Source organism: Pipistrellus kuhlii, unplaced genomic scaffold (genome assembly GCF_014108245.1).
Source record: "Pipistrellus kuhlii isolate mPipKuh1 unplaced genomic scaffold, mPipKuh1.p scaffold_m20_p_2, whole genome shotgun sequence".
Classification (NCBI taxonomy): domain Eukaryota; kingdom Metazoa; phylum Chordata; class Mammalia; order Chiroptera; family Vespertilionidae; genus Pipistrellus; species Pipistrellus kuhlii.
In genome coordinates this window covers 155985201-156011865 of record NW_023425515.1, presented here as the reverse complement: position 1 = coordinate 156011865, position 26665 = coordinate 155985201, and the positions used below count along the sequence as shown (strand labels likewise).

The following is a 26665-nucleotide window of genomic DNA, read 5'->3' as shown; positions in this document are numbered from 1 at the left end:
GAGAGAGAGAGAGAGAGAGAGAGAGAGAGAGAGAGACTTAAATCTATTTTCTATTCTGGTGTATTCTAGAAATTTATATATATAAGTATAAATAAGTATTGCATCTGCATCTTAGGAGTCAATAGTAAAGGTTATTTTTCAAAAAAGAAACTAGATTTTTAATTCTATTACTCTGGTGGGTTCAAGTAAAATAAAGGAAAGGAATGCACACTGGAAATTTCGAGATGGCCATACCATTTTAGGAGAGCCACTCCTGGCAAACCTCTGGCAGAGGATCTTGACTGTTGGTAACTGCAGAGGGACTTCATGCCTCAGGAAGAGGTGGCTCAGCTGAGACTGAAGAAGAAATCCAGAAGCGATGGGATCCAGGATTTTCAGCTCTTTTTGAAGCTTGTCTAATAAACCAGAACTCAAAGAGCGAGTTTCGAGTTCTCTTCTGACTAGGGTGAGAAGAAAAGTATCTTCTTTTGTCATTTCACTTAGCCTCTGGCCAATATCCTGCTAAAAAAAAAAAATAATCACCACCAAAAATTAACAGGGCTCTGAAATAAGATGGCTCATGTAAGGAGGCCAAAGTCTAGTAGGGCTGGTATCAGAGCATCTACTTTTAGGCCTAGCTTAGTATAGGACAAGTTAGTAATAACCTGAGGGTAAGTGTTCAACCTGGGTATATTTATTAGTTTACAATGCCTCATAATCTTTTTCAGAATAAAAGAAGCAAATAACTTCAGAGTGCATACATACTTAAGGTATATCATCTTTGTTTTACAAAATAACCTTTTAATTATCTGATAATTTAGAATGACATCTTAGAAACCCATTGGATTTGGGAGATGAAAGGTGGAAGGAAGGTGAGAAGTTCAGTTGGGACATTTGAGGTCTTCCTGTGAACTCCCCAGGAAAGCTTCCTGAAAAGCCAATTAGATAATACCCCTTCATCCACAATAGAAAACAACTCACCAACTCTCAGTATACCCACCTCTGGCTGGTCAGAGCGTACCCTTTCCATCTGCTCTGAAGACCAGTCTCTAAGTTTTCTCCTGGGGAGGCCATGGATATAGGACAGGGACTGGTCTCCAGTCGGTACAGAACTGCAGTGAACATTTGCCTGGTTGGGAGTTTTAAATAAACAAAGACAAATAAATGGTATTAAGTTTCAGAAGGGGAGCAGGGAAGAGAAAGAGGAAAGAAGAGAGAATATGACTGAGCCAACCAATTCCTTCTAACATATTCCCAGTTTCAATCGACTTAACCCATGGAGTCTTTGTCTCATTGAGTCCCCAAAGACATTAATTTCAGCCTCAACATTAATTTCAGCATTATTTAATTAATAAGTGTTGGACAAATATATTATTAGATGCATTTCATTTGTGTAAGAAAGAAGGTGTCTGCGCTAAGTAAAATTAAGTGGAACATAAGGTATTTATAGGCAAATTAGGGTTCTTATTAGAGAAGGGGTATCCTTAGGCTCTTGTAATTAGAAGATTCAGAAAGGGTAACAAAGACAATTGTGAGCATTGTCAGGAATGGACTAGAAGAGATTAAAAGCCCAGACTATTACATCCCAAGAACAATGTTTTTAAAGTTTGCAATAGAATAAATGATGGAACGAGGGCTAATGATAACATCCCATTCCCTCTTGCCATGGAGTATGTGTATTAATCATGCTTTCCTCCTGTGTTTTATAAGAGTTTGATATTTTAGAGGGCCTGGCTGGTAGAGACTGTCCCTCACAGTCCTAAATAATTCCTAGAGATAGTGAACAGCTTCCTGCTACCACGCTATTCATATGAAAACCAGCCAGATCTTGGTTCATATCCCCATCCACCTCCTTTATCTAACCCTCACACACAGAGCTGATATTTCCCCTGCCTGGAATCAACCAAGGTCTAGATACCAGATAATTGGAGACCTATACCCAAAGTCCCCTGGGTTATTTAAATTATCCAGTTCTACTCTGTTAATCCTGCCTTGCCTTTCTCAAGGAAATCCCAATAAAGGCCATGGCCTGTGCTTTCTCTTCACTTCTCCTACCTCCTGACTGACCTTGTTTCTTTGTTGTTTTCCTATGTGGCCTTGAGTGGTGTGGTATGCCCCTTTTCCTGGAAAACATAATAAACTCTTCTTTCAAAGGCAGTTGTCTTTATATCTGTCACTTTGCCATATCTGATGAAAATAAACTCCCAGGTACAAATCAGGGTGCATGGTTATTATTAATATCAGGCAATTGGAAGGAGACATTATCAGAAGCATTCACTGAAAACTGAATAGCCATACTCAGTTGGTTGTCATGTTGAATAATGACCTATTAGTATAGATAGCAACCTATGATTCTTGATGCTTTATCGTCGTAAAGCAGCCTATATAATAAAAGGCTAATATGGTAGAACTACCATCTCTATGATGCACACTGACCACCAGGGGGCAAATGGTCAACCCAGGAGCTTCCCCCTTGTGGTCAGTGCACTCCCAGAGTGGGAGCATCACTCAGTCAGAAGCCCTGAGAAGGGCTCATGTCTGGGGAGCGCAGCACAGCAGTGGGAGCCTCTCCCACCTCCACAGCGATGCTAAGGATATCCAGCTTCTGGCTTAGTCCCACCCCTCCTTCCCTCAGGGGGACTGGGCCTAAGCCAGCAGTTGGACATCCCCCAAGGACTCCTAGACTGAGAGGGTGCAGGCCAGGCTGAGGGACTCCCAAGTACACGAATCTTTTGCACAGAGCCTCTAGTTTTAAAGAGAAATTAAGAGGCTCTCTAGAGTGGGTGGAGTGAGCAGAAGTAGCAGAGAGTTCTAGAATAGCCATAAAAGTAAAACATTTATTGGCCACATACTCTGTACAGGCATCATGTAGGTGTTTTGCTTAATTTGTTCAATTTAATCCCTACAATAATCCTATAAGGTAGATCCTATATATAGCACCCATTTATACTTGGAAAGCTGAGGCTTGCAGAAATAAAGTAACTTTATTCCTTCATTAAAGAAATATTTATGGCTTGCCTAGTCTGGGCTACGAACTCTTATAGGCCCTACAGTAAACAAAGTAGACCTGGTCCTTTTCAAACAGAGCTGACAGAGTGTGAGAGACACAGAAAGCAAAACATGGCATGAGGGCCACTATCAGAACAGTCCATGAGCCACCTAACCTGGACCTGGTGGTCCAAGTCTGGAAACAATGATATTTAAGTCCAGGCTTGGAAGCTGAGTAAAATATGGATTTGAGCAGTCTGAACCATGAGGGAGGAGGAGAAGAGAAGGAATAGTATGGGAAAAGGAAAGGAAACATTGAAAATCTTATTTGTTCACACAGAGAGATGGGTGCTTTCAGAGCATTGTTGAAGTCAGAATTGTCCAAAGTTTATTCTCTAGCAAATTGTGCAGATAAGATATGAACCCTGATTTATAGACTAGAATGAGAAAGGTTCCACATTCAGTACATAGAGTAGTTTCATTCTATAAGATATTTGGTTAGGTATTTTAGACATATTGTTCAAACAGTAGGTGTCTTTGAAAATTACTTGCAATATAAAATACTTCTATTTACAAGCACATTTTTTTTTCTGTCTCTGAGAATTTGATATACTTCTATATTACAGTGTTCTGAAGAAGTACTTATTAACACTTCATTATGCTAATGAGGTCAAGGTGTTCTTTAGCTCCTTTTGCTCTCATTTAAATACCAAACTTTATTGAGAATCTTTATTTTCACCACCATAGAGTCAGATGAACAAGGCAGGTATAATTTTTGCCCTCAAAGTTTTTTGACCTAGACATCACTGACTAAATTTTATGCCCTCCTCTATGAAAGGGGAAAATACGTTTTTCTTACAGGAGTGGTATGAAGAATGTGTTATAATGCATTTAAAATATTTTGTAAATTCTAAAACTACATTATGTTTTTATTTGTTATTTTCTATATCTCCCTCCAATAAACTGTAAACTCTGTGTGGGCCAAGACTATGTCTTGATGATTCCTAGCATTAAGAACAGCACCAAATTGGAAGAACAGAGAAATAGTGTCAGAATGTTGATGACCTCTTATTCACACCAAGTGCACACAGGGTTTCAGATTTGTTCCTTTACTAATGTAAATCATCCTGGTTATAGTTTTTTAAAAGCAAAGAATGTCCCCAAAGTGTCAATGAAAATAAAAGGGGAAATTTTCATCAAGAATCACCATGTTGCCCAGCTAGTGTGGCTCAGTGGTTGAGTATTGACTTATGAACAAGGAGGTCATGGTTCAATTCCTGGTCAGGGCACATGCCAGGATGTGGCTTGAACCCCAGTAGGTGAAGTGCAAGAGGTAGCTGATGATTGATTCTTTCATATGTCTCTCTCTCTCTCTCTCTCTCTCTCTCTCTCTCTCTCTCTCTCTCTCTCTCCTTTCCTCCCTCTCTGAAATCATTGAATATATATATAAAATATATATATTTAAAATCACTATGTTTCTGACTTTAGGAATTGACAGACTACCTATACAATCTCTGATGCTATAGGTTTCTCTAATTTGGTCCAATTTGAATCACAAAATACTGCATGGAGATGATGCCATGGCCAAAATAACTCCTGAGCAAGGCTGGTTTTATGATGTTTCCATCAAAGAATTTGTAGAAATGAAGCACAGAAATTTAACACAAAGTTAGTAACTTTTTTGGGGGGTGTTGGAACTTGCAAGAGTTAGAAATGTAAACAACTTTTCTTAAAAGATTAGTTATAAATAAAACTATTTAAAAAATAGTTATATTGTAGATGTCATGTCAATTTGCAGAGACATCAAATGCATATTTTAGAAATCCTATTGCTTTTACAATAATATTATTCCATGGTATGCATATACAGTTTGTTTATCCATTCATTTGTTGGTGAATAGTTGGGTTTCTTTCCCCATTCTAGTTACTATGACTAATGCTACTATGGACATGGATGTACAAATACTTCCTTGAAACCTTTCATTCAATTCTTTTGACTCTATATCCAGAAGTGGTATGATATAGTTCTATTTTTAGTATTTGAGAAACCACTATACTGTTCTCTATAATACCTATAACCATTTTGCATCCCTACCAACAGATTTTATTCATACCTTCACTAACTTTCCTTATTTCTAGTTTTTTTTCTTTTTGAAGGTAACTATTTTAATAGGCATAAGATGGTATCTCATTGTAATTTTAATTTACATTTTCCTAATGAATAATTGTGTTCAATATATTTTTATGAGCAATTGGCCATTTATTTAACTTCTTTGGAGAAATGTCTATTTAAGTCCTTTGCTCATTTTAAAACTCTGTTTTCTTGTTGAGCTTTAGGAGTTCTCCATATATTCTAGATATTAATCTCTTATTGAATAGATGATTTCCTTCCATTCTGTGGTCTGACTTTTTATACTGTTGGTAATGTGTTTTGATGTACATTTAAAAATTTTTATAAACTCCAATTTGTCAATTTTGTGTTTTGGTTCCTATGCCTTTGTAGTCATATCTAAGAAATCTTTGATAGACCCAATGTAAAGATTTTTTGCCTTGCTCAGCTAACATGGCTCAGTGGTTTAACCAGGAGGTCATGGTTTGATTCCTGGTCAGGGCACATTCCTGGATTATGGGCTCAATCCCCAGTGTGGGACATGCAGGAGGCAGCCGATCAATAATTTTCCTTCATCATTGATGTTTCTCTCTTTCTTCCTTCCTCTCTTTCTTCCTTCCTCTCTTTCTCTCTCTCTCTCTCTCTCTCTCTCTCTCTCTCTCTCTCTCTCTCTCTCTCTCTCTCTCTCTCTCTCTCTCTCTTTCTTTCTTTCTTTCCCTTTCCTTCTCTCTCTCCCTTCCTCTCTGAAATCAACAGAACAGTAGAAATATATTTTTTAAAAAGAGATTTTGCCTTATTTTTCTTCAGAAAGTTTTATAGTTTAAAATCTTAGATTTAAGTCATGGATCCATTTTGAGTTGATTTTTGTTCATGATGTTAGGTAAGAGTCTAACTACATATTTTTACATGTGGCTGTTCAGTTTTACCAGTACCATTTGCTGAAAAGACCATCTTTTCCTCTTTGAACAATTTTGGTATTCTAGTGAAAAATTATTTGGCCATTTATGTGAAGTTTTAATTTTGGACTCTCTATTCTGTTTCATTGGTCTATATATCTATCTTTATGCCAATGCCGTACTGTTTTGGTTATTGTACTTTTATAGTTAGTTTTGAAATAATGAAGTGTAAGTTCTCCAGCTTTGTTGTTCTTTTTCAGGATGGTTTAGAATCTTCAGAGACACTTGAGGTTCTATCTGAATTTTAGGGTGACTTTTGATATTTCTGCAAACAGGTTATTGGGAATTTTGATATAGATTAATTATGTTAACTTTTTCTGTATAAGATACATGCCTATCCATTGTTCAAATCTACTCTTGTGTCTTTTAAGAATGTTTTATTTTTTTCAAAAAGGTTTAGACATTTTTTGTTAATCTTATGTCTAAGCATTTGATTTATTTAGTTAATTTAATTGTTTAGTTATTTGTTATTGTAAATGGTGTCTTGAATTTTATCTTTTAACTTGCTTTTTTCTATATATATTAAGTCTATTGATTTGTATATATTGATGTTATAACTCTGTTTTGCAAATTCTCTTACTGTTTTAGTTGTTTATTCACTAGTTGTTTTGAGAGTTTATGTGTATAATCTTATAATCTAAAACCAATTTTTCCTATTCTTTTCTAATTATGCTTTTAGTTGCTTTATATTGTTTAATTATATTGGTGAATACCTCCAACATAATATTAAGAACCAGTGGGGGAAAAATACATACATTTACTTCTTCCAGGCTCTGATGTGAAAGCCTCTAGCATTTCTTACATAGAGAAAGAATTTTGGAAATAACAATGAACAAGATAAAATCTTATTCTCAGGGGACTTATAGACTCATTGAAGGAGAGAGATAAAGAAACAACTTATTTTAATAGTATGATGACATCTGCTATAGGGTTATGCACTGATTGAGACCAATAAGAAAAACACAGAGCAGACCTGAATCAAATTTTCAATCTGGAGCCAAGCCTGGGAATGTCCAAGTGAAATAAATTAATGCTGTGTTAGCTTATATCTGCTGATGTAAGCATAACTTACTATAAACTACTGAGTGAGTGTTGGAGTAATTTCTTACACAGAAGTATTATCATAGCTGACCAATACAGAGAGGGAAAGGGAAAGCCAATTTGATGATAATTAAAGTCTGAGGTACAATAGTGGTCTGACTAGGATGATGTCAGAGGAAATATAAAGAAGAGGGCAATTTTTGAGAGATATAAAGGAAGTAGAATTTAAAGGGCTCAGTGATTAGTTGGATATCAGAGTTATGGAGAGAGGATCGTAAAGCATGCCCAGGTTTCTTGCTTGTGCAACTTGGAGAACTGGGAGACCATTTTGCGTGACAGACCACAAGATGAAGAGTGGGATGAGAGATTTTGCTTTGAACATATTGAATCTGAGCCACCAATGCATAACCAAGTGGAACTATCCTTCATATCTGTCTATTCATTTCTTAAAGGAAATAACATTCTGTGCCTCTATCTCCCTCACAGGGCTATTGTTTTTGTTGTTGTTGTTGTTTTCTCACAGTGCTATTGAGCAGAATAAGCAATATAAAACACACAAAAAGGGTTTAAAAGAAACACCACCAATCAGCCGTGAAAATTATCAAAATGAAAGCACTAACACTTTCGTTTTCATGCTGCCAGATATAAAAAGCACACTCTTAATTTTATTTTTGAAACTGTGCTACTGAGTTTGTTGCTAGTCACACATTCTTTTTTATTTTCTGAGAGAAGGCAGAACTGATTTTTCTGAGAAATAACGTAAACAACATATATATTTTCAAAAACACATAAGGAGAAGAATTTGGAGACAAAAAGATCCTAAGGTTGGTGGTGAGAAGAGGCAGGCTCTTCACTTGTGAGACTTTGAACTAAACATGAAGCTCTCTGGGCCTCTCCTTCTTCATTTGTGAAATGAAGGTTTGTACTGGTTGATTTCTAAGATATCTAACTGTTCTCACACACACATGAAATAGTGGATTTACTTAACATTTTCTGCTTTACTTACTTCCTATTAATGATATGATACCCATCAAGCAGCATCTTTACTTTAGAAAAGTTTCTCACTTGCCCCATCCTCACCCATGTTAGCTTAAGTCTTTATCAGTAAATCCTCTTTTGAAGCAAATTCAGTCCAGATTGTCTGTTAGATACCACGCAGGAAAGCTTATTTTCATTGATGTGTGAGGGATGAGGATCTAGAATGAGTTCTGATTGGTTTGTTTTTTTCACTGAGGCATGATTCCATTTACCACTTATCAAGGTGGTAATGAGGGTCTCTGTACCAAGCAACTGTGGCAGCCATCTGGCAGGCCAGCTCCACACACTTGGCAGACAGAACCAATTAGGCCCACACCTCCCACGAGGCCTTGCTGTGTTTGGTGGTTGAGTGTTAGCCCTACTGAGCCTCCCCTGAGAAACCTCATTGAGTTTTTTTGTGTGGGGTAGAGACACATCATCTCCCTCTGTCGCTCCAGTGCTAGCAAAGAGTCAGGTTATGGAGGCTCATGAACAGCTTACCCAGCGAACATGCTGCCCATTATAATGACTAACACAGAGTCTGTTCTAGGAATGGGCAGCTCAGTGTGCCAGGGGGCATATTAAGAAGTTTCTATTTGTAAGAGAAAATCTAGAAATTACTTACATACCAAAAATAAGGAATTAGTTAAACGAGCCATGATATATTCCTATAAACTTTATAGTATAAAGGAATAAATACAGTTTGATGATTAAGGACCTAGAACCTGGGCTTCAGCTGGGCTCTTTCTCTTCTCAGTCTTATGATCTGGACAAGGCTCTTCAACTCTTGTTTCTCAGTTCCTTCACACGTGAAGGTAATAAGTGTTCCTACCTCACTGGGTGCTTGAGAGTAGTTAAGTTAATCTATGTAAAGAGCTTACAATATAGCTCCTGGCACAGAGTAAATGTTATTTAAGTGTCCTGAGTATGACTCATAGAGCCATTAAAGAGGATGCTTAAGGTAAATTTTGTGAAGTTGGGACAGAATTCTTACTATGCAGTGAGTCAAGCGGGATAACAGAGTATATGCATCATGCTTCTTATTTTATATCTATGCATGGAGGACAGAAGAGAAAGCTATATACTGCTGTTTTTTTCTTTTCAATCGAGTTTTGTCTTCTTCTCAATTGTATTCTCCTTGCATTTTCTAAAATTTCTACATGAGTATATAATATTTTATAATTAGGAAGATCAATATTAAGAAGGTAAAAGAAAATCTGGGTAAACATCTTATCTGGATGTTTATAACTTTAATATTTCTGCATCTCAGTTTTATCATTTATATACCATAGTGGCAGAAATAACCTCACAGGTTAATTCCAAGGAGCAAATAATAAAATTTACCTGAAAATGACCAGGAAATAATGAAGTGTTTTATAACTATAATATTCTTACCAAAGTCATCCTTGGGGAGCAACAAAAACAAATATATTAATGCCAGAGTCAAAATTAGGTGAAATATCAGAGGTCTTTAGACATTTATAATAGATTAGTTTACCTCTGCAGATGTATTATGTTCTGCTCCAACCAAGTCCTAAATTCAAGGACTCATTTTGAGAAAGCCAAAAGAACACATAAGTTGGGAAACAGGAAGCCAGAGTTCCAGCACAGGCTGTGCCACTGACATTTTGGGCAAGTCAATTTATTTCTGGACCCCACTGTTCAAGTAGATCTTTCAGAGTATGATCTGAGGTCCCATTGTTGGGCTGTTAACTACTCCAAATTGCATTTTTTTCAGAGTTCTTATGAACAAAAGTCACAAATTCATAGGCTTTTATTTTCTCATATAACTGAAAACTAGCTTGTATCTGAGAGATTTAGTAGGAGCTATTAAAATTAGAAACTAAAAATAGTTTAATATATTAGAGTGTACTGCAGATTTCAGTATTCTACTAAAATATCTGGCTATCACTTACTGCTTGGCAGTACTGCAAAACTCCTACTCTACATATCTGTTTAATTGCTGTTTCAACAATTTTTGGAAATGGCACTTTTGTTATCAATGAATTGTTAGTTTTATCTTGATTTGGATCCAGTTTGCAATTGCTGCTATTCTTGTTTTTTAATTACAAAATACTAATCATTTAGATTCCTCATTATCATGTTAGTTTGTTGTAGATGATTTGGCTGATTCTGAACAAGAGTGCAGTGATATAGATTTCTATCCAGACAGTTTTGAGCTGATAATTTTTTTATTTCTATATATGGTTGCACTGGATTTTGAAAGTAAGTGATCTTTCCCTGGAATGTTAAAGAAGACAGACCACCCTACCTCCAACCTACCCCAGATTTACATATATAGTGATAATTATCACTATACTAAAAGCCAGGTGCATGAGAAAATTCATGTACTTGGGGGGTAAGAGGAGTGTCCCTTAGCTCAACCTGCATCCTCATACAGTCTGGGACACTTTGAGGGATGTCCACCTACCAGTTTAGGCCTGCTCCCTGGGGATTGGGCCTAAGATAGCAGCCAGGTATCCCTCTGACAGCCCAGAGCCCTTGGGAGATGTCCGACTAATGGCTTAGGCCCGCGTCCCCTCAGAGCCGTTAGTCGGACATTCTTAGCACTGCCACAGAGGCAGGAGAGGCTCCCACCACCACTGCTGTTCTGGCCAGCCATGAGCAGGCTTCTGGCTAAGCAGAGCTCCCCATGTGGAAGCTCACTGACCACCAGGGGGTAGCTCCTGCATTGAGAGTCTGCCCCCTGGTGGTGAGTGCATGCCATGGCAACAAGTTCCTAGTGGTTCCAATAAGGTCAATTTGCATATTACCCTTTTATTATTCAAGGATGTCCATCATTGAATGAGTTATAGCCAGAGTAGGTTGACCAACTCAATTTGTGGTCAACAGAGATGCAATAATCTAAAATTCATTTTCAGATTTAAAAAATTCATTCTAAGTCTATCTTATGCAAAATACATCAATTACCATTTGTGTGAATATATGCCTCTATTCTAACTGAATTTTCCTAGCCCATTACCAGGAATAGCTCAGGTATTTGTCACTCACTTTGCCATCCAGAAGTCTGCGACCAAGTGCTCCCATTAGGAGTTTCTGATTGTCCTTGGGGGGCTTGTTCTCTTGCATTTCTTCTGGGCCATGACTGATTTGATGATCAGTGAGATTATTAGGAGCTGGGGGGTCTCTGTTCATCTGCCTTGCATTATCAGTCACAGATTTCTGGAACACTCTTTGAGTGTTTGCCTTCAAGTTCTCCTTCTCCTTGCTGTGAAGAAAGGTTTTGCACTTTGTTACTCACAGGGTGGATTTGCATGTGTGAGGCTGGCATGAGAAAACAGAAGGTGTTTGTTAGAACAGTAGTGTCCCACCTTTGGGGAACATGGAAGTAAATGTTGGTTATTTGTCTAGGGATCATTTACCATGGAGAGCCATGCAACTATTTCCTTAGGCTTTGTTTCCCCTCCCCTCTTCCTCATACTCATAAAGATCATCTGTCCACGTGCTCCAAAGATCTTATTGTAAGTAATGACAGTGTCAAAATGAACCCTATAGATCACATATGTCAAACACAAGGCCCGCGGGCCAAATCCGTCCCGCCAGGCCTTGCAATGTGGCCCGCACCACGCTGTCATCACTGCACTCCGCTGCGTTTCCATCACAATGACAGTTTATGACTGTTCAGTAAACCATTCGGCCCGCGATTTAGGCTGGATTTTAGATTTTGGCCCCTTCTCTGATTGAGTTCGACACCCCTGCTAGATAATCACATATCTTGCTTACAAGCCTGAAAGGTATTTTTGCTGTTTGTAACTAGATAAAGAAGGAAGTCTAGGCAGTTCATCAGCTCCAGGTCTGCTCTGTGTCTTCCCTCAACTCTCATCTTGAAGCTTCTTTTCCTTTCATTAGTCCTCCATTTAAATTTAATGTTACATAGGCAGGGATGGGGAACTTCTGGCCCGAGGGCTGTATAAGGCCCACAAAGATGTTTGGTCTGGCCCTGCCAGGACATTAGGGGTGAGTTAATTAAATGTTTGACCAAATATAATAGGCTAATATTTAAGTTGATAATTTTGTATGGTCTTCAAGTGATGTTATAAATATCCAAATTGCCCTTGGCAGAAAAATGTTCTCCACCCCTGAATAGAGAAAAGCAAAGCAAAATAAAAACCCAATAGGAATGATTCATGAAAATGCAAATAATAAAATTTTAAAAGTATTCAACCTTGTTTCATTATTAAAGACTTACAAGTCAAAACAATTGCAAGGTACCATTTTAAATATAGAAAACTTAAAAAAAAAAAAAAAAGTGAATGGCAACACCAAAACATCTAAGTAATTGAGTGGGTAATCTGACAAGATGTATTAAAGAGCCAGAAAATTGAAACTCTTTAGCTTATTAAATCAAAATTTTATAATTGTGAATTATGAAAAAAAAGTAGAGTAGAAAAATTAAAAACTCTAAATATTTAGTTATAAGTGGATATGTTGAATATTTAATTCTATGTCTATACGATAAAATGTATAGAGCTATTAAAATAATTAGGATTAATTTCAATGACACAAAAAAGTCCAGTTTACAAATAAGTAGAAAATATAATTATCTCAACTATGTACAAAGTATGTCTGTAATATATGTGTTTATGTGTGAGAACATAGTATATCTAGAAGGATAAAGGCCAAAGTAAACAGTAAGTATCTCTGGGTAGTAAAACTCAGAAGATTCCATTGCACCTTATTACATTATACAAATATTATATTACATTACATCTCATAAAAATATTCTTAATTTTCTACATGAGAAAATATTATTTTATAATTGGGAAAATAAATTTAAAAATAGGTATGTCTAGAAGGGATTCTATAAATTCAAGATGTTATTATTAACATAGTAGAAAGGATCTATTTAAAAGCATGTTATACTCTCTGAGCACAAAACAGTCACCCCAGTATTTGTTTATTTAGTAAAACCAATCCATAGGCAATAATTTAGATTTTTTTTTTATAGTAATCTTCTTGGTTGTGGCAGCATGGGAAGGAAAGAAGGCCTAGGAAAGAACTCTGAGAAACTCCTACATTTATAGAGGGAAGAGGAGCCCTAAACAGCAATTTAGAATAAATTTTCAGTAAGGTAGAGGTGGACCAAAAGTGTGAGTTCTTAGCAGCAAAGTGAAGAAGATGTTTCCAGAGAGAGGGCATAGTGGACAGTGTTAGGTACTCCTGAGAAAGGTAAGCACTGAAAGGTGTCCATTGATATTACTAGGAATCTTGGCAAAAGAACTTCAGTGAGATAATGGGGGTGTATACTAGACTGAAGTGGGCTGTGAAAAGAGCCAACTGAATTAGAGAAAAGGAGAGAATATCATTGATAAAATAAGATGATCCCTGACAAAGTGAAATGGGGTGTCACTGAGAGAACAGAGGTGAAAATGAAATCTCAAAGTTGGGTAATAGGGATCTAGGTGAGGGTGCAGGGAAATTTATTGTACATTTAGTGCCAGGATATTGATAAAATTGCTGACAGCTTGAATTTTCTTTTGATATACATGGTGTGGCTACCTGTTGGCTCTCAAGGGGGAAGTGCTAGGATAGGAAGTCTGATTAAGGGTAGATGGCTTGAAATAGCTGCTATGAAGAGTGGAAGACAGCAGATAAGTTGGCGGGGCCAAAGTTAGTGGCCATGAAGGCTGCAGATCATGACTTTGTGGCATCAGCCTAAAGGGTGAATGCTCTCCTCCAGGATTGCCCAGTAGTCCTTATGGAGATGCAAAGAACACAGTGGGGCACATTCAGGGCTGGGGCCTTGACAGACAGGTACAGTCATATAACAACAGAACAAGATGGGAATATAGAAGAAAGATGTATAAACAGTTCTTGCAATGAAAGAAGATGTGTAGTATAAGGTCATTGACCTTAAGGAACTTAATTTCACTTAGTTGTCTAAAAATAACAAAATAATCAAGTTAACAGTTGGTATAACTTGATTCTATACGTTATACAGATAGTTCCTAGCTAGAGGTTACCTTTTGGAGAGATGTAGAGCCCAGAAGGGAATTTCAGGGGGGCTTCTAGGATAATGGTACTATTTTGTTTTTTGATCTGGATGGTTGTTGCATGGGTGTATCATGTTTGTGAGAATTCAGTGAGTATACCTATGATGTGCACATCTATGTCTATGCATATAGATATAAGTATTTAAAGAAATGGACATAAATTTCATATAAATAATATGAAACATATCTCATTAACTTATAGATGAATGTCAAGTGAATGTTATAAAGAATTAGTGATATTTGAAGTTCATAAGAGGAATAACCGAAAAATATTAGACAAATACCACATAGTTTCACTTATTTGTGGGATCTAAGAAAAACACACAAGACAAAAACAAACTCATATATACAAAGAATTAACTGGTGGTTATGGGAGGGAAAGGGACTTAAGGGGAGGCTGAAAGGGAAAGGAAATGAGGGGACCAATTATATGGTGATGGATGGTAACTAGAAATACAGTGGTGAACACTGTAGTGTATACAGATATCAAATTATAATCTTGTACAATTGAAATGTATGTAATCTTGTACCCCAATTTTACCACAAAAAAAACTGAATGAGTAATAGCTACGGTTTGCAATGGTTGCAAAAATAATGTTACAGAGCATTTAACCCATGACAGTCACACTAGCTACTTACATACACTAGTTTATTTAGTCTTCAGATCAACCCTAGGGATAGGTGCTCATATATGTCTTATTTTAGGATGAAGGTATTAAGTTTCAGAAAGATTTTTTGGTTTGTTCAATTCTACATGGCTTTTCAGTAGTGAAGCCAGAATGTAAACCTCGGTCTACCTGGTTGCACCTAAATTCCTACTGCCCATAGAAAAGTCAGGAGAGACTGCATGGAAGTTTGGGATTATATGAGGCGCAGAAAATAGAGGAGGAGGCAATGAAAGCAGGTAGTGCAGGATTTACAGGCGAGACTGGGCACAGTGGTAGAGAGTTATTTTTTTCCAGATGAAATAAAGGGATCAATTATCTTTGCTTTAATCACCTTCAAAATGTTTTTATGGGTAGTCTCAGGACAGATTAGCCTGAGAAATGTGAAATATATCTGCCTGTCTGTTTAAACAACCACAGTAAATATTGATATAAAAACCAAAAATAACTTGTTAATCTGTTGTTGTTGTTTTTAAAAAAAATACAAATACATAGAAGTTTAAAATTATCATGAAAATGACTTCCCAGCTGAGAAATGGTGTCTATTGTTAGCACAAATATCTAGTCAACATGCCTCGGTTATTATGCTGTCCACAAACTCACAGTTCTTTCTTCTAAGCTTGTGTGCTATCTACCTGTGGTACTGAAACTAGAAATCTGCCATTTCAATAGAATAATAAAAAAAATGCCATCAGTACTCTCTTGGAAGCAAGACACAGCTCGCTTCTTCACATGTACTTCTGACTTCAGCTGCTGCTCGCTGGGACACAGTGAAGAGTTTTGTGTCCTCTGGGAACTACAGTAATTAGGGGAGATTATTATATTACTGAATGATAAATAAACGTGGAGAAAACTATCCAATTGTTCCCTCTCTCACACTGGGCTCTTCCTGCATACCAGCCTTTTGGTGCCACCCTCTGCTACCGCTCAGAGTTAGAAAGGAACATTGCAAAGGTGGCTAGAAGCATCCTTTTCCTGAAGAACATCAAATCTCAAATGTAGAACTCGAGGGACTCGGCAAAAAGGTCACCAGATGCCATCTTAAAGGTCTGCCAGTCTTGGAAGGCACTCAATGCCACTGATTTCCAACTGTGTGCTATCTAACAGGCCCAAACCCTCTGGAGAAGGCGGCCCAGAGTATGCGAAGGCAGTGACTGGGGATCTAATTTCAGCAAATGAAAGCATGTTCTTATTTGGAAGTAATAGCAGATAATCAACACAACCAGACTTTCCCTTTTTAAAAAAGACAACAACAAAATAAAAAATAAAATGAGACTTGGGAGGGAGTGCAACTGAAAATCTCACCGAACTCCATGGGGAAGCTGTAATATGAAGCCTGTGCTAATGTAGCACATGTTATTGTGAGGGGGGTTTTCTTCTGCTGCTGCTGCTTTTGTAATTCCCTAAGCCATAGTGTGTATTATTATCATAGAAATTTATTCGGCAGCAAAAATTTTAAAAGACTTTAACTGCCAACCCTATGCCCGAATCATTTATTTCTTCGTTATTGTAATTATACAAGCTAACATTTCTAAAAGCTTCTGTGTCAACTATCACATATGAATTTGCATAATGCTTTTCATGCTGTACTAATAATCCTGAAAAGTAGGTATTATTATCACCATTGTACAGATGAGAAGACAGATGATCAGAGAGATTAACTGCCCAAGGTCACCTTGCTCGTCAGCACAGGTCCAGGACTCAGGCTCAGACTTCAGACCAAATGCTCCTTCCTCTACATTACTGTCAAGTCTTCACCTATAGTTTACAACTTCTGTTTTAAGCAACTAGATTTTGCTTCTCTTTAAAAATATCAGTTAAATACCATATATAAAGGCATCTAGTTCATCTTCCCACCTAGACCTAAAGTCCCTCTACAGAATGCTGAAGTGGCTGTCATTCAGCTTTGGTTTTTAACCTTCCCGAGGACAAGGAATTCAATGCATTTTCAAAGTTATTCCCCAAATATCCATTTCTTTCTTTATAATATTGAGTCAAATTCTTACATCAATGAAAATAACCAAAATGTATTTTAAATGACAATTGCACTACAGTATTTCACAGAATAAAAATTATTTCTCAAATTAAGGTCATATTGTAATATGATGACTTAGTAACCAAATCAATCAGCAGCTGTCCTTTGGTATGATGTACTTTCAATGATATCCCAACAGCCCTTTTCTTCTGCAATCTTCTTTCTTCACTTACACCATTAGCCATGTTTACACTATGGACATTTTCTTCTATCTGACCGGTCTTTGAGCTACTCATTACTACCTACTCAGTCAAGGTAGTAGTGGGCATCTAATCCACTCATTGTCTTCAGACTATGTTGTCTTAAAATTTATAAAAGTAGGTGATAACTTAAAAATGAATTATATAAAAAGAGATATGGGACCATAGAGGAGTTTCCAACCCAATCTACTTAAATGGGATGAAAATGACTCATGAAGGAATTAAGATATAAAATAGCAGTTGAAGGAGAAAATAAGATGTGGAAAAACATTCCAAATGGGGTGAAGGGCTTGTTCTTGAAGGAAATGACAGTGATTCCTGACCATTGAACGTCAGGTACCTGAGATGGGCCATAATCATGCAGTATGCTGGATGATAAAACAGATATGTGGACCACTCTGATATTATTAAATTGGAATTAAATAGGACAAGAAAATCTTGCTTCTTGGAAAACATCCCATGATGTTGTGATGTGCACTAAAGTTTGAGAAATAAAAGCATAGAGAATGAAAAAGGAAGTGTTTTTTCCCCATAATTGTGCAAAGTTTACACATAATTTCAGGCAGTGTAGTACTGATTTTGAATCCTAGCCTGATTCTGTGTGACTGATTTTGTGTGACTTCTGGCAAATTAGTTATCATTTCTGATTTTCAGTCTTTCATCTGTGATATAAGAAAAATAATATTTATCAAGATAAGATGTATAAAATATTTAGCATTGAGCCTGGTGCTCAGGCAGCCCTTGACATGGCAATTGTAGGTTAATTATCAGTTAAAGTGCTGTCTCCTTTATCCAAACCTTCGCTTCACCCAGGTACAGAGAAGATGCTCTTTCCTTTGGATCCTCCAAACTTTCTTACTGATAGATAAAACTAGCATCCGAAAGATCAAAGTTCTATAGTACACAGGAACTGAGGAAAATCTATTTAACTAGATTAAAAAAATAGAGATTTAATCTAATCTGTCTAATAACAGTAATTACCAGTTCTAGAAATCACCCACTTTAAAGAAACAAAGCAGAGTAGTTAGGATTTAAAATCCTCAGAATCCTTCATTTTATAGAAAACAACAACAGAGCATCACCACAATGTCCACAGGTGGATGATACCCAGGAGCTTTGCAGACTGTGCTGCTTTTAAATCTTTCAGCCAGCCTTTACCGGCTTGAAATTTAATGTCCTTTGCACTTGCACTCTCCCCTGTTTTGCAATTCTAAGCAAAATAATCATGCAACTGTTGGTGCTCTTCACCAATTATCTCAGTGCCTTAAGGTACAGTTTCTGAGCCAGGTCTTCTGTCCATACTATGAAAGGAGGCAGCACCAACAACTTTCCTCGCTCCCTGCCACCTTCTGGATACATACACGTGGTCTATGGAATGGGGAACAATAATTTTTGTATGTTATTTTCTTGAATGAGTTTGAACTAAATCAAGGGTATGAAAAGAGATCATGGGTTTAAAAAGAGGGATGAATAGACAGAATTTTTAGGACAGTGAGACTATTCTGTATGACACATAATGATGGACACCTGTCATTATACATTTGTCCAAACCCATAGAATGGACAACAAAAGAGCAAAGCTTAAGGTAACTTATAGATTTTGGGTGATTAAGTTATATCAGTCTAGTTTAATCAATTTTAACAAATGTACCATTCTGGCGGGAGATGTTGTTAATGGGGGAGACTATGCATATGTAAGGAGAGTCATATATGTGGTATCTCTATAGCTTACCCTTAAATTTAGTTGTAAATGTAAAGTTGCTCTAAAGAAATCATCCCTCCCTAGCAAGTTTGGCTCAGTGGATAGAGTGTCAGCCTGTGAACTGAAGGGTCCCATATTTGATTCTGGTCAAGAGCATATGCCAGGGTTGTGGGCTCAATCCCCAGTAGGGGACATGCAGGAGACAGCTGATCAATGATTCTCATCAATGATGTTTTTTTCTCTCTCCCTTCCTCTCTGAAATCAACAACAAAATTAAAAAAATAATAATTTGTGTCATCCACTGCTCTCAATTCTATAAAGAACATTCCATTCTCCATAGAACAAATGCAGCGTTCCTACGATGGCCCACATGACCTGCTACCTGACTTCATCTCCTACTCCTCTTCCCTTGTTCATTCTGCTCCACCAACATTGGCTTCCTTGCTCCTCCTCAAACACACCAAGAAGCTTTCTTTTGTCAGTTTCCTCAGGCCAGAATGCTCTTTTCTCAGATGTTTGCATGTTTACTCTCTGTGTAGACCTATGAGGCATGAGGATGGTAGTGGGCACAACCTGGACTTCACGGGCAGGAGAGCAGCAGCTACATCAGTGCCCTGATCTTTGGGCACTGTGCTCCCAGAAAGAGACATTGTCCCACTTTTTATAGAGCAAGATGAGGCAGTCTTGTGAAAAAAATATCTGCTTGCATTCCAGGTGTTTGACTTAGGTGCTGCTTGTAGTAGTTGCTAGGCACACCAGATGTCTAACATCTGAAGAACTTCGAGCCTATAGAAAGTTGCAGTCTTGAAAATAACGTGTGTTCTGTTAACTATTGCTTTCACTTGTAGTGTTCTATATTTCAGTTAGTTCCAAACTGTTTTTTAGATATTTTTCTTACTGATATATGTTAGTTTACATATCAGTATTGAGAGAGTCATGTTAATATTTACATCTATGGCTACAAATTCATTTTGCCTTTAACTTAGGTCAATTTATGTCTCATGCATTGTAATGTGATGCAATTGAGTTCATATTAATTAGAACTAAATCTTCCTTTTTTTCCTATAAAATATTCTTTTGAAAATTCCTACTAATGGGTCTTACCTTAAAGCCTGTCTGATGTTTGTATGGCTACGCCATATTTTATAGAACATTGGAATCTAGTGAGCCATGCCCAATAGGATAAAGTTGGGCCAGGCTTAGCCAGATCACTGGTAGCTAACCATGGATAATTTTCATTGGATAGTTCTAGCTCTTACCTCCAGGCAGTCTCAGTTCAAATGTCACTTATGCAGAGAGGCCTTCTGGGAATACCTTTGAGATTTGAAATACCTTTATGATCCTCCTTTATGTTTGTTCATTGCACTATCCTCGCATGAATCGTCATTGTCTATATGTTTCTTGTGTGTCTCTCATCACTAGAACTTTAGGTACATTGCTGTATCCTCAAAGCTTGGGACTCAGTAAGTGCTCAGTTACTGTCTATGGAAAGAATGTCTATGGGATTCCATATAAGCATTAATTTTTATAGCTGTTAATGTTAACACTTTAAAAAAGTACAAGAAAGTAAAAAATAATGTATTAATATGAATGGTTTTGAGGGGCTAAAATGATAAGATATAGGCTCTAGGAGAGTCACATGGGAAAATATAAGGACTTTATATATTTCTTGGTTATAAATATTAAATACATTATTACAAATATTTGCTACTTTTTCCAATAAAATCTTGCAGTCACCTTCCCTTGTGCTTAACAATGCTGTACCAACAGCAATGTAACTATGGAATAAAGTGCTTTGGGTCATTGATTCTTGGCACTGGAAGTAACCATAGAGGCCAATTTTATTCACTGGAAATATCTCTACTCACAGGAGTTTCTTGAAATGAACCCAACTCCTCTTTTAGTTAACAACTCAATCCCCAGATTCTATAAATGTTCTCTTAAGCCACATTTCACACACTGGATCATCTATAATGCCACACCTTTAGTGTCCACTCCTTTAGTGTGCCAGAGAACCTCCTAGAAAGTGACATCCAGAATGAAGCACACTACCCCTCGGGTGACAAGTCCCATTCTGAATACAATGAGCCTCCCACACTATCTATCTGGATCCATTCCGCTCATGATGAGCTCAAACACAGGTGTAAAGGGGAAACTCAATTTTATCCTCTACTTTCTATTGCTATAACACACCACAGGTCACCAAATACGTAAGATTTTCCTAACAGCGAACAATTCTCCCACACCAGCTAGGTGCCCTACAATTCAATTAAGTTTTGACACCATCTACATGGAGTTATTGCAAATCCCAGAGGTTAAGGGCTCAGTCCTGTAAGACTGCTCTGCCTCCTTTAGATGTCAATCCCAAGCCCAGGTTGTTACCTGTATTTCTGACAGATGGGCTATAATTCAGGGTTCCCCTAACTCCCTCTTCCAGTTTGATTAATTCCCCAGACTGGCTCCACCAGCTCAAGAAAACTATTTACCCTTTAGGTCATTGGTTTATTTTAGAAGAATATAACTCAGGAACAGTCAGGTGGACGAGATGCACAAAGTGTGTGGGGAGGGGCATGGAACTCCCATTGCCTCTTCAGGCCTACTATCCTCCCAGCACATAGCATTCTGCATCCCAGAGGCTCTCTGAACCTTATTCTTTTGTTGTTGTTTTTAAGTTAAGGCTTTATCTCATAGTTGTGATCAATCATTAACTCAGTCTCCAGCCCATCTCTTCTGTGGATTGGATGGGGGAGTGCTGACAGTTCCAAGCTTTTAATTATGGTCTAGTCTTTCTGGTGACCAGCCTGAAGCTCTCTAGGAACCCATTGAGAGTATCCTCATTAAAGCAAAAGACATTCCATTACCCAGGAAAATTTCAAGGGATTTAGGAACTCTGCATAAGGAAACAGGGTTAAAGACCAAATATTAGAACAACAACAACAAAAAATGTTCCTAGTACTGATGTCTCTTAGAAAATTGCAAGGATTTTTAGGAGTTTTATGCCAGGACCTGGGAGCAAAAATCAATATATGTTTTTCTAGTATTTCAAATCATGTAAAACCCAAGTATTTTATATATAATCATTTACACGTATCCTTAACTAAAGACAATATATCTTTGCATATATCTCTGTTGATTTCCTCTCGTTTTAGCTCACTTTCCTGCCAAGGTGTCCAAGCATTCTATTACCTATGTGTTTACTAACTGTGGATTAAAGAATGTTGAGAGATCTACCAATGCTTTGATTTCAGATTTTAGCCTCCAGAACTGTGAGACAATAAATTTCTGTTGGTCTAAGCCACTCAGTTTGTGGTACTATGATATAGCAGCCCTACCAAATTATACTGATTAACTAGTATATATTTAAGATAACTTTCAGATGTAACATACTATTTAATCTTCTCCACATATCCTATAGAAAATCTGAACTAAATGTGGTTAAACAGAAAGACTTCTGTTTTTCCATCCATTATTCATTTGTGATTTTTCTTTTAAATTCAGATTCTCCATTTAGAGTCTTCTTTCTTTTTTTGTTTTTTACTTATGCTTCTTATGTAGGTCTTTTTACTAATACTAGTAGGCTCAACTGATTAAATCCAAAGAAAACACCTTCTTGGACCCCCTACTAAAAGGTGTAGATATAGCAGTATGACTAAATGCTTTGAGGACATGTTGTGGGACATGCATGAAATGATAGCAGTGAGGCTGACTTTACATCAACAATAAGAATGCTTTTGAGATTTATTTATTTATTTATTTATTTAAATGGAAAAATTCTTAAAATATTTTATTGATTCTTTTACAGAGAGGAAGAGAGAGGGATAGAGAGTTAGAAACATCAATGAGAGAGAATCATTGATCAGCTGCCTCCTGCACACCCCCTACTGAGAATGTGCCCGCAACCAAGGTACGTGCCCTTGACCAGAATCGAACCTGGGACCTTTTAGTCTGTAGGCCGACGCTGTATCCACTGAGCCAAACCAGTTTTGGCGAGAATTATTTATTTTTGAACAAAACTGGAATACCTTAGCAAAGCCTTGTCTTAAGTCAATCAAGCAACAGTAATATCAAGCCCATAGAAAACAAAAATAACGGCCTTAATATAAAAAACATTTGTCATAGAAAAAATTGAACCATGTCTTTTATTTTACAACTAGTAGCCCTGTGCACAAATCAACGTGCTAGTAGCTCTCTGCTGCCCTCCTGTAGCTCTCTACCTGCTACCCCACCCTTCTGTAGCCCCCTCTATCCCCCCATAGCTTGCTGCCCTGCTCCCTCCTTGAGTTCTCCACCATCCGCCCACTTGTAGTTCTCTTGCCTGCACCTTGGGCTGGCCCTGGGCAGCTGGGCAGCTGACATCTGAGGCTGGCTTGTACCTTGGGCTGGCCCTGGGCAGCTGACATCCAAGGCGTGATCTTTGATCTGGTTGTTTCTCGGTCAGTTGTTACGCCTCATGGTATAATGGCTAATTAGCATATTCCCCTCTCATTATATAGGATTAATATAGCTGATTTAATGTACTCCTTTATTTCCTGGATTCTGAGTTTAAAGAATAAACAGGAAAGCCCTGGACAGTAAGCTCAATGGTTAGAGCACCAGCCCAGGCACCACAGGGTCCTGAGTTTGATTCTGGTCAGGGTCATGTGCCTGGGTTGCAAGTTCACTCTCTACTCCAGGTCAGGCGAATGCGGGAGACAATCAGTTCCTGTGTCTCTCTCACATTGGCTTCTCTCTCTCTCTCTCTCTTACTTGTTCTCGCTTTTGCTCTCTCTTTCTCTACCCCTCCTCTCCCTCCTTCTCTCCCTTCCACTCTCTCTGAAAAGCAACGGAAAAAATATCCTCAGGTGAGGATTAATAAAAATAAAACAACAAACAGGAAAAATAAAAGGCACCTTCTTATAAGACAAAGGGAATTATTTAAAAAAATAAGTATCCTTCACCTATCACCCATTCAGGAACATATTAGACTCCTGGAAAACAAGAAGGGGTTGAGATAAAAGAAACTAAACTAACAACTTAGAGAGGAGGGGAATTAGTAGAGCAGTAATGTTGCTTTCTGGGTAGCAGAACTCAGCATGGAGTGCAAACTGATCCTATTTACTTTTCTTTACAGTAACTGGCATTTGATAGGAGATCTTACAATAATCATAGTGTCTCAGGTTTCCTCACCTACAAACAAAGTTAGTGTGTCTCCTAGGCATAGAGTACCAAAAGGATGGAAACATATCATAGAAAGAGATTTGTATCCATGGAAAAATTTGCTTCAATAATAATAGCAGAACAATTTATAAGCATATTGAATATACTGTTAGGTCATGGAAAGATGTTTTGCATATTTTTAACATTGGCTCCTCACAACAACCCTACTAGAAAGATGTGTTTTTCCTCCACAATCTGAAGCTGAGATATTAACTTTTTCAATGTCCAAAGGTCAGGAAGGCAAAGAGCCAAGATTCACTATCATCGCTAAGCTCTGAAGGAACCCCAACTAATGTGCTACAAAACCCTCTTCCAGTGCTATGGCAAACATTACTGATCATAGCACTTTCTTTGGAACCTCTTGGGGCTGACAATATGATGGAGGCAAGGTAAAACCAGTTTGTCCTTCTGAAGCCTATACTCCATAGCAGTGGTCCTGATGGTCCCTTCTGAAGCCTATACTCCATAGCAGTGATCTTGATGGTTCCTTCTAAAGCTTACTAAGGCCCGGTGCACAAAATTCATGCATGGGGCAGGGGGTGTGTGTCCCTCAGCCTAGTCTGTACTCTCTCCAATCTGGGACTGCTCGAGTGATGTCCAATTGCTTCTGCCTGCCATCTTGACACCCCCTAACGGTTAGGCTAACCACTCCCCTGCCAGCCTAATTGACCCTAACTGCCCTCTCCTGCTGGCCTGGTAACCACCCTCCCTTGCCAGTCTGGTCTCCCCTGACTGCCCTCCCCTGCCAGCCTGGTTGACCCAACTGTTCACCCTTGCTGGCCTGGTCCCTCCGAACTGCCCTCCACTGCCAGCCATCTTGTGGTGGCCATCTTGTGTCAACATGGGTGTGGCCATCTTTGACCACATGGGGGCAGCCATCTTGTGTGTTGGAGTGATGGTCAATTTGCATATTAATCTTTTATTAGATAGGAGGATACCACATAACAGTGGTCCTGATGGTTGCTACTGAAACATATACTCTATAGCAGAGGATCTGAGACTTGCTTCTAAAACCTACACCCCATAAAAGGAGTCCATCTTCAGAGACTCTGATTATTTAAATCTTGAATTGGACCCCAAATATTTATTTTAAGGGACACTCTGATGATTCTGATGATAGCCAGATTTTGTAGCCATTGCTTTCTGCACCTATGTTTTGTAAGGCCAGATATTTTTTTTTCTGTTTGTTTGTTCTGTTGGGTTCTGAAATAGAGAAAAGGACTGTGGAAATCATCTTAGGAAGGAAAGCCAAGGATTGACTAGATACTATTTATGAAATGACTATAAGATGAAAGGCAGGTCTAGTACCTTCTTCTGACCACAACTCTCGAAGGAAGAGCTGGTCACACTGTTCTGTGCCACACGTGTAGTTAATTTTAGAGATATAGAAGTGTGCTCCCTTAAACACGGCTGTGGTGACCTTGGAAGGAAAGAAAGACCTCTTAGTTATGCTCTGAGAAGCCCCTGCTTGGAGTATTGGATAAGAAGAAGAAGTGAAAATTTTACAATTTATAATTTATTTTTAATTCCACTCCTTTAATTCATAGCAAATTGACTAATGACTTTCTCTCTTACCACATCCCCCCACCCCAAATTACTACATGTGGTAGATTATAAACTTGATAAAGAGAAGCAGCAATACTCCATTAATATTTATAAATGTCTCACTGCTTCTATTTCCCATCTATTTGGAAAATCAGCCCAAGTAATTAAGGAATATGGGGAATTATAAAGATGAAAAATATCAGGAAAACAGTGCTCATAGAAGTTTTCAATGCTATTTTACTTCTACTGTTACTGCTTAATGACTTCATTTTCCATGAATGGCATTGTTAAAATGTAAATTTCTAGATTAAAAACACACCCAAATTTTATTATGATCTAGGCAAAACAGATATTTTTCAAACAATAAACTTACATCGTCGGCTTCTCCACAAGGTACCGAAAGTGTTTACTTCCGATGATTTTCACCACAGTCTCAGGCATTGCATCTGATGCACGGGGGGTCTTCCACACAGAAGACATGATTCTTCTCAAAACCCCTCGAACCCCTGGGGGTGGAAAATAAGTAAGTCTCTCCTATTGACTTTCCAGTCGGCAACTATAACATCCTTGCCAATAATAACAATCAAAATGGTGGATTAAGTGCTTTAACTATATTGTCTCACTTAACACTCCCAAGGAAGACAGGAGTAAAATACTCTTAATTACTATTATCATTGTCGTTTTGCAGTTAAGGGAACAGGCATAATATAGTTATTGTAACTAACTCAATATCACATAGATAGTCATTAACAGAGTTGGGACTGCCACCTAAAAGGTCTGCACAATTGGTCTGCTGAGCAATTTGGTGACTCTACCTTCCTTCCTGATACCACCAGATAGCATTCTTGTGAGGTTAGAATGGTAACCAGGACCTTAGTGGGACATACAATCTTATAACCAGCTATGATGATGTTTCCCCTTTTATAAACTTGGATAATTCCAGTTATATTCTAGGGACTCGGGGTGAATCCAATGAGATAACTTACCTGAAGTAGCACCAATCATAGGAAAGAGGGTGTTTTTCTTTAATTGTTTGTTTCTATGGCTATTCTGCCTTTGCAATAAGCTAATGAATCTGAAATTGAGATCCTGCATTAGATAAGCACTGGGAGTTTCAAAGGGTCTGATGCCAAGGGGAACTTAGTTTTATAAAAATGGCAGGAGGCTGACGACTCTCTTTTAGAACCTTTCAGAGACTGAAAAGCCTTTAGAAATTATT

General features: G+C 37.8%; 1 protein-coding gene across 1 annotated transcript in view; it reads right to left on the bottom strand.

Annotated features, from left to right (window-relative positions):
• Nucleotides 1-25940, bottom strand: part of CUNH1orf87 (chromosome unknown C1orf87 homolog) — a 78222-nt gene extending 52282 nt beyond the window's left edge. Inside the window, exons 1-4 of the mRNA XM_036445610.2 lie at nt 25820-25940; nt 11101-11319; nt 980-1118; nt 235-498 (exon numbers count right to left, since the gene is read on the bottom strand). Of these exons, the coding sequence (XP_036301503.1) occupies nt 235-498; nt 980-1118; nt 11101-11319; nt 25820-25926 (729 nt within the window). The 5' untranslated portion in view covers nt 25927-25940. The remainder of the gene's footprint in view (nt 1-234; nt 499-979; nt 1119-11100; nt 11320-25819) is intronic.
• Nucleotides 25941-26665: the final 725 nt, after the last annotated feature.